At 41.8% G+C, this 15,557-nt stretch overlaps 1 protein-coding gene across 2 annotated transcripts in view; it reads left to right on the top strand.

Annotated features, from left to right (window-relative positions):
• The window catches only part of MAP2K4 (mitogen-activated protein kinase kinase 4), a 146,173-nt gene that overhangs the window by 104,010 nt on the left and 26,606 nt on the right, over positions 1 to 15,557 (top strand). For both annotated transcript variants that reach the window (XM_015426303.1, XM_015426302.1), the window contains 4 exons: positions 9,279 to 9,398; positions 11,045 to 11,164; positions 13,674 to 13,725; positions 14,867 to 14,994. In XM_015426303.1, coding sequence (XP_015281789.1) covers positions 9,279 to 9,398; positions 11,045 to 11,164; positions 13,674 to 13,725; positions 14,867 to 14,994 — 420 coding nt within the window. The remainder of the gene's footprint in view (positions 1 to 9,278; positions 9,399 to 11,044; positions 11,165 to 13,673; positions 13,726 to 14,866; positions 14,995 to 15,557) is intronic.

The raw sequence follows: 15,557 nt of genomic DNA, 5'->3' as shown, positions 1-15,557 counted from the left end.
GCCCCTCCCCCACCCTTTTACTGACAAAGCCCCCCCCCCTCAACATTCTAATCTCTCACCGTTGATGCCTGAAGCAGATCCCTGCAGAGGCCATTTCAAAAGGTTTTGGGGGGAATTCAGCCATCCCGGAAGAGATTTTTTTAGTTTTTGGATTTTTGTACAAACCCAGGAAGTCTAATGACACTAGGAAAAGCTGTTGGGGTAGGGTGAGCCCTCTGTTGGTGGAAATAAGTATCTGCAATTGATGGATAAATGTAGTAATTTGAGAACGCAGAAAAGATAAGCTTAGTAAAATAGATAATGAATGTAGAAATTTAATAAGCAGAAGAAGTTATAAAAGTCTCTTGTTATATGTTATATGTTGTTGGGGGTAGTTGGGTGTTGTCTGTCTGTATGTTTGTAGTATATAATGTAAAAAAACCCAATAAAAGTGTACCCTCCGGTACTTAAATAATAATAAAAAGAAATAAGTATCCACACAGGAAAAAACCTCTGGCTAATAGAATAAGGATGGAGATTTGAACCTTGGAGTCCCAGATCCTAGTACCATGCTGTAACTACTACACCACAGTGGCTCTTGAGATCCTTTTCTACATTCACCTTCTATTCACTAGGATGACCCCGTGGCAACCACCTTAAAAGTCCCACCTCTCCTCCAGGGTCCTGAACCAATCCCTGTGTTTTAGGCCTTACGCCGATCCAAGTGATTGTCAGCCAGTCATAGTCCATGGAACTCCACTGGATCAGAGGGGCTGAGCCAGCCCCAGCTTAAGAAGGCTGAACATTTCTTTTTCTTTTTTTCTTTTTTTTGCTTTTGGATAGGGATTTTGTGGCTCTGGAAATGAGTATCAGCTTAGCCAGCCTTTTATTTGCATTTTTTAGTTAGGGTTTGGGGGGTCAAATTAGGGAAGAAATCTTATTTTAGTGATACAAATAAACAGAAGAAGAAGAGATTGGATTTATACCCCACCCTTCACTACCCAAAGGTGTCTCAGAGCGGCTTACAAACTCCTTCCCCTCCCCACAACAGAGGTAGGTGGGGCTGAGAGAGCTCTGACAGAAACTGCTCTTTTTCAAGCTCTTATCAGAACTACGGCTTGCCCAAGGTCATCCAGCCAGGTGCAAGTGGAGGAGTGGGGAATCAAACCCGGTTCTCCCAGATTAGACTCTGCGCACTCAACCACTACACCAAACTGTTAAGGTTCCATCATTCCTGTAATGAAATAGCTGCCAGGCAGAGGCAGCAGTACCTTAAAATGGCTGCCAGTCGGGTAGTCCTCTGGAGGGGGGAGGTACTCCATAGGGAACAATGGGGCTGCCTACATTTCCCAACAGCTTTAGGGGAAAAGTGCGGGAAAGTATGGACCCACCCCGGGGGTGGAGCCTGGCAGATAAAGGCTTTGGACCTCCAGGAAGGCTTTTAGTCTCAGCCTAGTCTTGGCCTTTGCCTGAGCTTGAACAGCAGCTTCAAGGGGTGCGTACAGGTGGGACTCCTGCTACCAACACTCCGTGGTCAGTCCAGGCCACTATAGGTCATGGTGGACAGCCAGGAGGGTTAGCAGTGTTGGTGACTAGCCCTGAGGAGGGCTGGAGTTCCTTTCCAACGAGGATGGGGAAAGCAAATCCTGGCCTGTAGCCACCCACTGTAGACGTAGAGAGGGTGTGTGTCGGGGACAGAGGAATTGCGGTTTACTTCTGTTCATTTTCTGCTCAGGTTGTGTTGAAGTGCCTATATTTATTTTCTGTACCTAACTTGTATATAGTTAAAATGAATCTTTTTTTAAATTTTAAAGCCTGGTAGTGCCTTAAACACATAGTCCTCCCCGCTCAGCACATTACCAGAGGAAACGGAGGCCAGAGAACTCAAACAGGCCCAAATCAGAGAGGTTGCGAACTCTCCAGAGGGTGCCCAAAGATTGAGATATCCACTTTCCCGTGTTGGGAAATCAGCCAGAGGGGTCTCACTGTCCCTCTAAGAAGGTGGTGTCCATTCAGTGAGTGGTGGCAACGACAGAGGAAGGAAATAGCCCCACCAGGCAGGGTGGGCAGGTAAAAACAGGGGCTTGCGAGCCGCAGAACGGCTATTCAGTCTCCCAGGGCTGAGGGTGGGTCCCCGTTTTGTCACAATTCCTAACAGTTGCGTGTAGTAGGGGAGTGCAAAACAAAAATTGTATTTTTCGGGTTTGGGTATATTGAACCTGAAAAATATTGGTATTTTCCGATATTCCCAAATCCCTATACTGGTATGGTATTTAGGATGTTTTGGAAATCCTGATTTTATTATTTTTTTTTGCTCCATTATATCCTATGGGGACTATTATAGTAAATGGTCCCCATAAGGTATAATGGAGAATCAATCTGGGGCACTGGGGGGGTTGTCTTTTGAGGTGGGGGGACTAAATTTGCAGCATAGCTGCTGGTGCCTCTCCTCCAAAACCCCCCAAGTTTCAAAAAGATTGGACTGGGGGGTCCAATTTTATGGGCGTCCAAAGAAGGTGCCCCATTTTCCATTGATTTCAGTGGAGAGGAAAAAGGTGTTTAAAGGGATCACAGTACTCCAAGCCGCAAATGAACTCTGAAGGCATTTAAAGGGCTTGCAGTCCCTTTAAACACCTTCTCTAAGCATTGAGTTCACCTAGAAGATGTTTAAAGGGACTACAATCCCTTTAAATGCCCTTTAACTTCAACTACCCAGCAGTCCCGAAAAATCCCAAATATTTTCGGGATTTTGGGGGCTTGACCATTTCAGATAGCTGAGAACATACCGAAATCAATGTCCATCTGAAAGAATAGCTGGAAAATACCAATAAGGTATTTCTCGGGGGGGGGGGGGTGTGCTCGAATATAGCCGAATGCAGACCCCTAGCGGGTAGGTTCTGTGGGAGAAAAGAGCAGTCTTGAACCTACTGTGGTACCCTGTCCAGAGACAGGGGAATCAAATATCCCCTCAGGGGTTATTTACTTTATATATCTAAGTTATGCACACATCATATTTACCTTATTAAATACTTCATTTTCTGTTAAATAAACCTTTGTTGTTCATCTCCATCCGTGTTTTGTCTGTGAAATAAAAACTGTAAGAAGCAGGAGTTTCTGTTTACCTCAAATACAAGTACAGCTGTAGTTTAGCAGGTTTGCAAATAAGAGACCTTTAGGGAACACATAGCTTGCACAGTACTAATCTTTATTTTAAAGTGTGCGTCCCCCTTTTTAACATAACATAAGAACATAAGAGATGCCAATGTTGGATCAGGCCACAGGCCCATCCAGTCCAACACTCTGTATCACACAGTGGCCAGAAATACCAGTGCCATCAGGAGGTCCAGCAGGGGGGCCAGGACATTAGAAGCCCTCCCACTGTTGACCCCCCCCCCCAAGCACCAAGATGACAGAGCATCACTTGCCCCAGAGTCCCTATCTATCCCTTGTGGCTAATAGCCACTGATGGACCTCTGCTCCATATGCTTATCTAATCCCCTTTTGAAGCCGTCCATGCTTGTAGCTGCCACCACTTCCTGTGGCAGTGAATTCCAAGTGTTAATCACTCTTTGGGTGAAGAAGTACTTCCTTTTATCCGTTCTAACCCGACCGCTCAGCAATTTCATGGAGTGCCCACGGGTTCTTGTATTGTGAGAAAGGGAGAAAAATACCTCTTTATCTACCTGCTCTTTCCCATGCATAATCTTATAAACCTCAATCATGTCACCCCTCAGTCGTCGTTTCTCCAAGCTAAAGAGCCCTAAGCGCCTTAACCTTTCCTCATAGGGAAAGTGTTCCAGCCCTTTTATCATTCGAGTTGCTCTTTTCTGCACTTTTTCCAAAGCTATAATATCCTTTTTAAGGTGTGGTGACCAGAATTTTTATTTGATTGGAGGCAGCTGGGGTATGAAGAATCTATGTAGGATAGGCCAAAGTGGGGGACTGGATATTCTTCAGTCAAGAAGGCAGTTGGCTTAGCCTCCCTTCCCCGCTCACCCCATAGCCACCACAACCCCTTTCATTTGTTATTTTTCAGCTAACTTCTAAGAATCTATACCAATGGCTCTGCTTCCAAGATTCCCCAACTGTCACCTGTCTTGCTTTGTGCTCCTCTTCCTTTTGTCTGTGAGAAGACTGGATGTAGGAAGTTTTCAGAATAAAAACTTAGTCTTGTTTAGAATACTGACATGCTTATTGCGTGAAAAGAAGCAGAAATAACAGCTGAGGGACCTGAAAAACAACAGCTTGAAATTCTGACGTTCTAAAGGCAGAATTCTCTACAAATGGGAAGGTGACTCAATGACCCAGATGTTAGGAACTGTAGAAAAAAAGACACCTATCTAGTATGGCCAATGTTAGCTCAGAAAAAGCAGAGGAAAAGAGAAGCATAGATTACTGCTGAGATGGGCTGCTGCAAGTCATAGTTGTTTGGCAAGGATCTTGAACTCAAGAATAGTGGTCTTTTGAAGATGGAGATATGGATTTTCCATGTAATATACAGTTAAGGTTTAATGAAATTTCAAAAACTAGGAATGGTTAAATGCACAACAGAAAAGGGTAAGTTAGAGTCCCTTAGAACGTGTACAGTTTTGGTATTAGAGAGTTAAGAGACTTTGGAAAAATCAAACTTTGATGGAAGATGCTGTATTTAAGAACATAAGAACATAAGAGACGCCAATGTTGGATCAGGCCAAAGGCCCATCCAGTCCAACTCTCTGTGTCACACAGTGGCCAGAAATACCAGTGCCATCAGGAGGTCCTCCAGTGGGGCCAGGACATTAGAAGCCCTCCCACTGTTGACCCCCCCCCCCAAGCACCAAGAAGACAGAGCATCACTTGCCCCAGACCCACCACTTCCTGTGGCAGTGAATTCCATGTGTTAATCACTCTTTGGGTGAAGAAGTACTTCCTTTTATCCGTTCTAACCCGACCGCTCTGCAGTGTCATGGAGTGCCCACGAGTTCTTGTATTGTGAGAAAGGGAGAAAAGTACCTCTTTCTTTACCTGCTCTTTCCCATGCATAATCTTATAAACCTCGATCATGTCACCCCTCAGTCGTCTCTTCTCCAAGCTAAAGAGCCCTAAGCGCTTTAACCTTTCCTTATAGGGAAAGTGTTCCAACCCTTTTATCATTCGAGTTGCCCTTTTCTGCACTTTTTCCATAGCTATAATATCCTTTTTAAGGTGTGGTGCCCAGAACTGCACACAGTATTCCAAATGAGGTCTCACCATTGATTTATATAGGGGCATTATTACATTGGCTGATCTGTTTTCAATACCCTTCCTAATAATCCCCAGCATAGCATTGGCCTTCTTTATTGCAGTCACACACTGTCTCGACATTTTCAGTGAGTTATCCACTACAACTCCAAGATCTCTCTCTTGCTCAGTCTCTGCCAGTTCAGACCCCATCAATGTGTATTTATATTTAGGATTTTTGGCTCCAATGTGCATCACCTTGCACTTGGCCACATTGAACCCCATTTGCCATGTTGACGCCCACTCGCCCATCCTTGACAGATCCCCTTGGAGTGCCTCACAATCCTCACTGGTTTTCACCACCCTGAACAACTTTGTATCATCCGCAAATTTAGCCACTTCACTGCTTACTCCCATCTCCAAATCATTTATGAACAAGTTAAAAAGCAGTGGACCAAGTACTGATCCCTGCGGTACCCCACTGCTTACCACCCTCCACTGAGAAAATTGCCCACCTACACTCACTCTCTGTTTTCTATGAACTAGCCAGTTTTTGATCCATAAAAGGACTTCTCCTTCTATCCCATAATTTTTGAGCTTACTTAGGAGCCTTTGATGAGGAACTTTATCAAAAGCTTTCTGGAAGTCAAGGTAAATAATATCTATTGGATCCCCCTTGTCCACATGTTTGTTCACCCCCTCAAAGAACACTAACAGGTTAGTGAGGCAGATACTTTTTAGAATTACCCGCGGTAATCACATGTATGGAGAGTGTCCTCACCCATAGCTGGCTAAGCAAATTGTTGAAGTGCTTTCTAGTTGTATTCTGGAATGTGCAATGTCTTTTGTATGTATCCTGTGTCTTCAACAGAGGTCAAAGAAAATTTTTCGATCTCTAAAATTGCACAGAAGAATAAGGTGCTGGAATGCCAAGATGGCGTGATGCTAGACTGAGTTGTGGTGAATCCTAGCTTTCAGTGCCCCTTCACAGGAGGGAAAAAAACTTGACACAGACAGAAAACTAGCAGAGGAGGGAAAAACCTTCTACACCCCTTCTTGTTTTCTATACTGATTTTCTATTTGCAGTCATTTTAACATTCATATTGCCTGTGCTCTGACATGATGCAATCCAGAGGTCATTTCGGGGGGGATCGCAGGGGATCGCAGTTCCCCCGGGTGAGGTACAGGGGGCGGGGCACATGATGAAGCCCCGCTCCCTGCTTCCGGCTGCCCTGCTTCCGGCCCTCATTCATCCAGGAGGAAGCAGGAGAAGAGGGAGGGTAAGTTGCTTCCTCCCTGCCTCTCCCCACCCCTGCCTGCCTGGGGCCAGGGAGGGCCTTCGCAGGGCTTCCTTGCACTCCCGCCGGCCTTGCAGGTCCACCGCCGGGCCCCTCATGGGGCTCGGCAGTGGAGCTGCAAGGCCAGCGGCGGCCGGGACCGTTGGGGGCGGGGTGTGTGACCTTATGACACACTTCCGGTGATGTCAGGGGGTGTGGCATATGCTAATGAGTTATGCTAATGAGTTCCCCTAGCTCTTTTTCTACAAAACGACCCCTGATGCAATCCATTCTACCACTTCAGCATTTTACCACCACATTCTCTTGCTTGTATAAATCAGACTTTCAGATAACCTGGAGTGGCAGACCTGTGACATATTTCTTTCTCTTCCAACTTTCAGTATTTCTGCATCAAGAACCATAACAGCCGGATTGTTGTTATAGAAGTGTATATGTGTGGGGGGTGGGTGGGATTGTGATTTCTTGCAGATGGATCAGTTACAAAGCTGTCCTGCTTATTATGTCAAATGGATTCTAACCAATTACTTGGAAATGAAATATTCCATAGCTTGTTTCTTGTTCTCATGAGCTATCTACTCACTTCACCCACAGTTGCACTAGTCTGACTTCTTCATAGCTGCCCAAAAGTGTTAAGAGGTTCTTTTATATCTCTGGTGGGTAGCAATTGTATGATCCTTTCAGAGAATAAAGGTGCTACATAGCTGTAAATTGTTTACCTCTCTGGTCTGGAATTGTTAGAATATTAAAGTTGTATTGTGAAGTTAAGGTTTCCAATACAACAGTGCCTTCCAGTGCAAGTGTATGCAATTTCAAGTACATAATCTCTGATTAAGTCCCCATTTATAGTACATAGAGAAGCTGACACCATCCCCCCCAATATACTATCTTCTTACTACCTAGGGACCAGGCAGACTAAGGTCTCCATTGTATGAAAAAGGAAGGGAGTGTCTGTACTGCCATATTGTGTTACATGATACTAATATAAACACTTTTGCCATAAAAGGGCGATTTGAGGCAAGGGACATTTACAATGAGAGGTGGTATTTTGCCATCGTAGCTGCTGTTGTAACAGTTTTCTTCCCTCTTACAATTATTTCTGAAATCAGTTTGTGCTGGGATTGTATGCTTCACATTTTTCTACAAGAGAGGAAAAGTGTCAGGTATTTATTGAGGTTATGCTTTGATTTGTCCTGGTACAATTTTCATTATTATTATTTTTAAAAGAAGGAATGGGGAGCAATGTTCCCTGTAATTTTCCCGCCTACTGTGTTCACATTCTGAGCAGAATATACCTGCTATAATCCCAAAACGGGCAATCAACAGTGCAAGATCCTGCACAGTTCCAGATTGCTGCTGATTGCTGCTGAGCAGGGCTTCCCGTGTTAATGAGCATCTGCTCACATGCACAGCTTAGAGGGAACTCTTCAGCATTTGGCTTTTTATGCCAAGTCTTTATAATGTGGTAATCATTTTTGCCCGTATTCCTGTTGTCATCAATCAGTGGCATGATTTTCCCTGAATCTAAAAGGGAAAGTAAGCTGAGATTTTGCTTTAGACTCTATGCATCATGGCAGAAAATTCATATTAAAAAGTGATTGAAGTTTTATTCTTCCTAACAAGACCAGTTCTGTACTTGTCTCCATTGGCTAATATTTCTGTATCAAATTGTAAGGTTAAAATTGCTTGCATTTCTTCTGCCTTTCAAAACATACTGTGCAAACATCAGCAAGAGCAGCTGTTCATCGGAGAGAGAGGAGAGGTTTTTCCTGTTTCTTGTGCTACAGAGATTGAGTGGTGCTTTTTTAAGTTTTCCAGAACTAAAATGCTGAACAATCAGACTAGATAGAAAAGTTGCATTGGTTAGAACATGAGTACTTCACAGCCTTGACGGTAGAGGGTACTACCAACCAAGACGTAGTCAAGGCTGCATGCTTTCTAGTGGTACAGCCCAGGGCTTTCTCCCCTGCAGAGGCAGATAGCACCTTCATTTGTATTATACTGTACACCTTTATAAACTTCATCCACACCTTAATATATACACTATTGAAAAATTAATATCTAAATAAAGTTTGTAGTTTGATAGGTTATTAAAATATTTTTGTTCAGTGAATTGCTTTTTTTGTTTTGTTTTTAAATATAGTTTAATCTGTAATGTAGAAATCTAACTTGTTTTTACTCTCTTGAATTGATCACTGAGGTTCCCCCATTATTTTAACATACTAAAAGCTATCTAAGTAGTCACCTGATTCTACATTGCTACAGTGGAAGAGGGAGCAACATTGAAACAAGTGGGTGCAGGACCTCTGCATAGTCTTTGTCATTCTTAGGACATGGGAGTACTCAGCTCTCTATCAGTGTCTTGATGCTGCTTCCCCCTTTTCAGTGTAGGATGAGGAATGGGAATTAAAGGCTGTACTGTAACAAAACATCCCATTGGTCTGTCAGCAGTGGACCTTGGACACATACATACATTCCAGAGGAAGTACTCCATCAGTGTGAAAACGTTTTTTAAAAAAAGACAGCAATCACTCATGGTACCTTATCCTGTGTTTTTCTCACTGTTAGGGAAATTAATTGTTCCTGATGGCTAATCACGATGTGCTCAACGTGTTTAAGTTCTGGCAACTGGTTACATGCCTTTCTGTTGAACTAAAGTCTTTGGTGGACTAGGAATTTCTCCCAGTTAAAATATTTCTACTTGATATAAATATGAGTTTATTGTGTTTTCAAACTCTGCTTTGCAGTAGCTTATTGTCACCTCCTAAGCTGATTATACTATCTCTCCCCTTTTTACTCTTTCAGCGAATTCGGTCAACGGTGGATGAAAAGGAACAGAAACAGCTTTTGATGGACTTGGATGTAGTTATGCGAAGTAGTGACTGCCCATATATTGTTCAGTTTTATGGTGCACTCTTTAGAGAGGTGGGCATTCATAAACTGCTTGATTTGTACCAGATGATTTAGATAATTTGTTTCAATAATTTTAGGGTGTAATGAAATACATTAATTAAAGAGCAGACAGTTGCCAACTTGCAGGGTAAGCTAACTTAGTACTGGAGGAGCCTGCAAGTACAAGAGGCATTCCCTGTCTTGTAGCCATGACTTAGAGATGAAGAAATGTTGGTTTGGATCCTGTACTTCTTTTCAACTCATGAAAAGCACTTCAGTTTGCTAAAGGATGGGGCCCTTTTTTGCTGATTTCCCCCCCTTCCCGCTGCAGACTTCCACCAACTCTCATGCTATTGTTGAGGTTGTTCATAGGGGCACAGTTTTGTGCACCACAGAAGACGAGTGGGGAGATGTTGCCCATTTTCTACTGTAGCTCTGCACACACTATGTAGGATCTAAGCTGTTCTATCTACAGCAAGTCTTCACTTTTTAAAAAGTACCTGTTTTGATTGACTGTCAAAAGCTTCTGATGATACATAACAGTAGTTTTCAAGCATTCTGTCTTCTGCTTTCAAAAGAACCCCTGAGCATGTACCATAGAATTTCTGCACATTGCAGAGGATCGATAGAACTGAGCAATAGCTCTTTCAGGGAAGCTCTGCTACCATTGCTAAAGTTCTGAGAAATGCAGTTAATATGAAAACTGCTATGTAGGATATATATACAAATAGAAGAATACTACCACTGTTTATTGCTCAATTACATAAGCTTAATGGACTATAAGGAAGGGCGAGTGCCGAAGAATAGATTATTTTGAATTGTGGTGCTGGAGAAGACTCTTGAGAGTCCCTTGGACTGCAAGGAGATCAAATCAGTCAATCCTAAAAGAAATCAAACCTGACTGTTCCCTGGAAGGCCAGATACTGAAGTTGAAGTTCAGATACTTTGGCCACCAAATGAGAAGGGAGCACTCACTGGAGAAGACCCTGATGCTGGGAAAGATTGAAGGAAAAAGAAGAAGGGGATGGCAAAGAATGAGATGGTTAGACAGTGTCATAGATGCAATGAACATGAAATTAAGCAAACTCCGGAGCACAACGGAAGACAGGAGGGCCTGCTATGATGTGATCTATGGGGTTACGAAGGGTCGGACTCGACTGTAATTGAACAACAACAGTGGCAGAATCTGAGGTGTTTCAAGAAAATATAGTAAACGAAAACTGGGTCTATTACCAATTAATATGTTTGGCAACCCATGTAAGACAAGGCAGGGCCCTAAGACCGGGTTATAGGGAAAAGGAAGAAAGGTTCAAGAAATTACAAACCAGTAAGCTTTACATCAGTAGCTGGCAGGTTGTTGGTATAGAAATTGTTTCTAAAAAGACAATTTTTTGTATAAGGAAATGGTACGTAAGTATTGCATAATCTTTTCATTGGAACAATTGCCATTTGATGGGAGTGCAAACAGAATGTTTTGTCAGGAAGCCTATATATCAATTGTATGCAAAATGCCATGTGTTCTGTACCTGTTAGTAAGATTTGCACCGGTAGAAAATTACATTGCTTTGTCTGACCTCTCTTTCCATCATAATTGAAAAAGATCTCACACTAAGCTCTCCAAGTGTGTATTTCAGTTTAATAGTAATAAAGAATGTCTCTCCCCCCCCCTCTCTTTTTAGGGTGACTGTTGGATCTGTATGGAGCTCATGTCTACCTCGTTTGATAAATTTTACAAATATGTATATAGTGTATTAGATGACGTTATTCCAGAAGAAATTTTAGGCAAAATCACTTTAGCTGTAAGTTTTTTTTAAAAAAATAATAATAATAATTGCTTACCTGTTCAAGCACTGTCTGGCTTTACTTTCCCAATTTAAGTTCTGGACAAGAGCTGATTTAGCTTTTTACTTTTGATATGTTTTCATTGTGAGCCTTTGTAATGATGGTTGTGAGCGTTCCATGTGTTTTTAAAATACAAATTTTAGAGCTGATTTAGCTTTTTACTTTTGATATGTTTTCATTGTGAGCATTAATTAAATACTAACTTTTAAAATTGGGTAATTCTAGGTTGCTAAAAAATGGGGAGTGGGATGAGAAGTTCATCTCATAATTTATTCATGCCATCCATTTTCATGTATGTAAATTGCAGACAGGGACTTTGCAAGAACTATAGCCTCTCTTGTTAATTTATATAAAGTTTTTAAAAAGTTCCTGTCTACATTTTCCATGCATTTTCTAATACTGCAGTCTAAGAAAATCTCTGTTAAAATTATTTTAAAACGAGGGTGAAAAAATTCTGGTTTCCGAATCTTTAGCATTTTCTTGCTGTATCTCCCCCTTCCTTATTGAGATAGTGAGTAGTGCTTCTTTTTATTTTATTTATGTATATTATTTATAGTCTGCCTTTCTCACTGGGACTCAAGGCAGATAATGCAGAGTAAGTAAATATAATGAATAAGATGGGACATCAAGTAAACAGTGCCATAGGATTTAGTTGTAGAAATCTGGAACAGAGCTGAAGCAAAGCATAAGTATTACCATGATGCATTCAACAGTGTAAAAATTACATAATAGAAACCTATTTACAGCAACAGATAATATGAACTATACACAGTAGCATAGTCCACAGACCGTAACCCTTTACCCAAGCATCTTTCTGAACCATTTTGCTATAGTAAAGCCCTGTTACCTGTGTAAAAAAGCCCTCTTGAATAGTTCAGTTTTGCAAAAAGAGTGGGAACCTTCCTAACCTCTTCAGGCAGGCTATTCAGAAGGTGGAGGCCACAACAGAAAATGCATGTGTACAGGCAGTTGTTGATTTTGCCCGTTTGCAGGGTGGCACCCGCAGAAGGCCCTGCTTAAATGAGCAAAGCTGTCCTGGTAGAGCATAGGGGGAGAGGTAGTCTCACAGATATGAGGGACCAAGTCCATGAAAGGCTTTATATGTGATAGTCAATACCTTAAATTGAGCCTAGTAATCAATGGCGTGACTGCATAATGGGAGTAATATGTGTACCTGAATTAAATTAGGTGGAGTTTACAACATTTGTTTTGTATTCTGTATCTTGGTTGATTGCGGTAGTAGGCTTGCCAAAATTAGGGTATGGGTTTGCTGGGAAGAGTTAGCGATGCAGGATATGTGGGGCTAGGTGGCTTAAGCTCAGGAATGTGACTATTAATACTTGAGAGTCCTAAAGTATGAACCTAGCACAGCACACCCAGATCTTGTAGGACAGACTCCTTAGCTTAGGAAGTTACAGATCTCTACAGAGTGACCTTTTCCTTGAGGTTTCCTTCAGCTCCTCAGGCCAGCACATGGTCAGTGGCTGCCTCTTCCAGACCTCTGCCCAGAGAGAGAGAGGGAAAAAAAAACTTTTAAAACTGAATGTGAAGGTTTTGCTCATTTGCAACTTCCAAAAAAATGCATTTCTTCACAGTGATTATGGCCTTCTAGGGTATAATCTTTCCCAGCTAGCTTCAATCAGTTCACAGGGGGTTAAATGTTTTAAGTTGCAGCAGTAAAAAAAAAAGTCATGAGATAGTGTAACTGTTACATTTAAAGCTTTTGTGAGCTAGAGCCCAGATGTATCTGATGAAGTGAACTCTAGCACACAAATGTTTGTGGCATGAGAAACGTGTTAGTCTGTAAAGTATCACAATATTCATTTTTGCTTTCATTTCAGTCATATAGTGAGGGGCTAGAGCCCTATGATTCTGTTACAGCAGGCAAAAAGAAAATGATAGGTGTAGGTTGAGCTTATCTCTCTGGCAGAATACTGCTTTACTCCCAGTACTGTTAGGCTTACCAAGTGGCAGCGGGGGATCCACATGTCTTCACAGGATCCCTGCCGCGGGGACAGCGATATGTGTTGCACCGCCATCGGCAGGATGTGACGCAACGCGTCGCTCTGGCAACGGGGCTGTTTGGAGTCCTGTTGCCAGAGCGACACGTAGCGTCACATCCTGGCGACGGCGGGTGCAACGCGTGTCGTCGTCCCCGCAGCAGGGATCCTGTGAAGACATGCGGATCCCCCGCCGCCACTTGGTAAGCCTAAGTACTGTTGTTTCTCCCCTTTCCATACTTATTCCAAATGTTGTCATCAGAAGATTCATCTTTCCATTTCTATTGCAGTTTGTATTCACTGCACTGCAGGATGTTGCTATTAAACGTTTGAAGGGATTGTTTCACATTTCTGTTTCATAATTTGTCTGAAATATCTTTGTTCATATTTGTGAGATTGTGTAATAACAGGAATTATATTATAATTGCCTTTTCCCCCTGCATAAAGACTTTTTCTTCTCTCCTAGACTGTGAAAGCACTAAACCACTTAAAAGAGAACTTGAAAATTATTCACAGAGGTAGGCCTATCTGGTTTGTCCTTTCCACAGAAATAGTTGTATGCTTTTTTGTTCTACCGTCAAAGTATGAGCTTCTTCGGATGATATGACTTTTTGAAACATCTTCTGTGTTTTGTGCAAAGTACCCTTTATTTAACAAAGTCCATGTAACCATGTTATTATGGCTCATATTTAAACCTAGCTGTCCAACGATAAGCATGTTGACTAAAAATTCCCACTCAGTTCAGTGGTATTGCTGTCTATAAAGTATGCTTAGTATTGTTTGCTAGATTTTATGAAAAGATAAATATGGTTATTTCCCCAATATTTTGCTGACATTGATTTTCTCTGTCACTTTCCAAGATCCTTTGTAATGATGGTTGTGAGCGTTCCATGTGTTTTTAAAATACAAATTTTAGAGTAACTCTAGGTAGCAGTCACCTAGAGTTTACAAAGAGAGAAGGAAAGTATATCATCCAACTCCAACAGGCAGTCTGCCCCATCCCTCCTTCTCACTCTTCTAACCTTTTCTGTCTGTCTATTCTGGGTTCAGAATAAATGTTAGGTAGTTTGGCCATACTGATGCAAATATTTCAGTAGTCCCACAATTGAATCAATGTGTTTGGGATGGCCAATTTATGTCCCCTTCAGTTGGTTCCTGAACCTGTCGTACTGTCTGCGGTTTGCCTATTTTCATGAGCTAGTTTTTGTATCAGATTATTTCTCCAGCTTTTTCTAAGAACCAATAGCATAAAAAGGACCATATATTATCCAACATGTCTTCATTATTGAGCTATTTTGAATATTCCATATGATTATTTCCATGTGCTAGACTGGTTCCATCTGATTTTATTTCTCTAGAGGCACTGGAATTAGTGGTCGATCTCAATGCAAAAGCTAATTAACATAACCCGTTGGGCATTATCAGAAATGTGGGTAATCTCTTAAAGGGATGTAGTTTTAGAGTTGTTTTAGAACTATCCCTCAATTATACAAGTGATGTCTTGCACATTAAGAGTCGCTATTGCAAAGTATATAATTGCATTCTTAAATGAGGAAGTTGTTTTACTGCATACATTGTCTTCAGTTCTGATTTTGTGTCTCTTGCTATATAACCTTCGGCAGATTTGAAACTGAAGCACTTTGTCCACATCCCTTGCAGATATTAAACCTTCCAATATTCTTCTGGACAGAAACGGAAATATCAAACTCTGTGATTTTGGCATCAGCGGACAACTTGTAGACTCCATTGCGAAAACAAGAGATGCTGGATGCCGACCCTACATGGCAGTAAGTGGGATCTGAACACTTGGATGTGATAGGTGAGGTGGGAATGCAGACTGTAAAATCTATAGAGAGTATTGAAATGACCAACCGAAAGGTAGGATGTCTTGATTAGCCTTGGTGGCCCTGATCAGGCAGAAAGGTGGGATATAAATATTGGTAGTTAATTAAATGATTGGGCAAAAAGCATGTTTCAACCTGACACGTAGATTTCAACAAATTAGGCATCAGTTGAGCCTTTAGAAAGAGGGCATTTCAGGTTGGAGTGCCACCACTGACACTGGTTGCCACTGTGCAGAGAATAGGACTTAAGCTAGACACTACAAGATAATATAGTCCTTTGGATACATCACTCTCAAGTCAGTTGTAAGCTTTAAAGTTAAGCATTAGCACTTTGAATTGTGCTTAGAAACAGTGTACAAGATAATACATTGAAATGCTAAAATAACTAAACCATCAGCACATTTAAATAAATGAAACTGTGTTCCAGATTCTTATTATGGAAGCTACAGAAGGAAGAAAAACAGCACTGATGGTTTAGTCAAAGAACAGAAGAGGCCTGAGGGCAG

The sequence above is a fragment of the Gekko japonicus genome, unplaced genomic scaffold (assembly GCF_001447785.1).
Source record: "Gekko japonicus isolate JY-2015 unplaced genomic scaffold, Gekko_japonicus_V1.1 scaffold501, whole genome shotgun sequence".
In the NCBI taxonomy this organism is placed as follows: domain Eukaryota; kingdom Metazoa; phylum Chordata; class Lepidosauria; order Squamata; family Gekkonidae; genus Gekko; species Gekko japonicus.
Note: the sequence above shows the minus strand (reverse complement) of the source record. Positions and strands in the feature narration are given on the sequence as shown.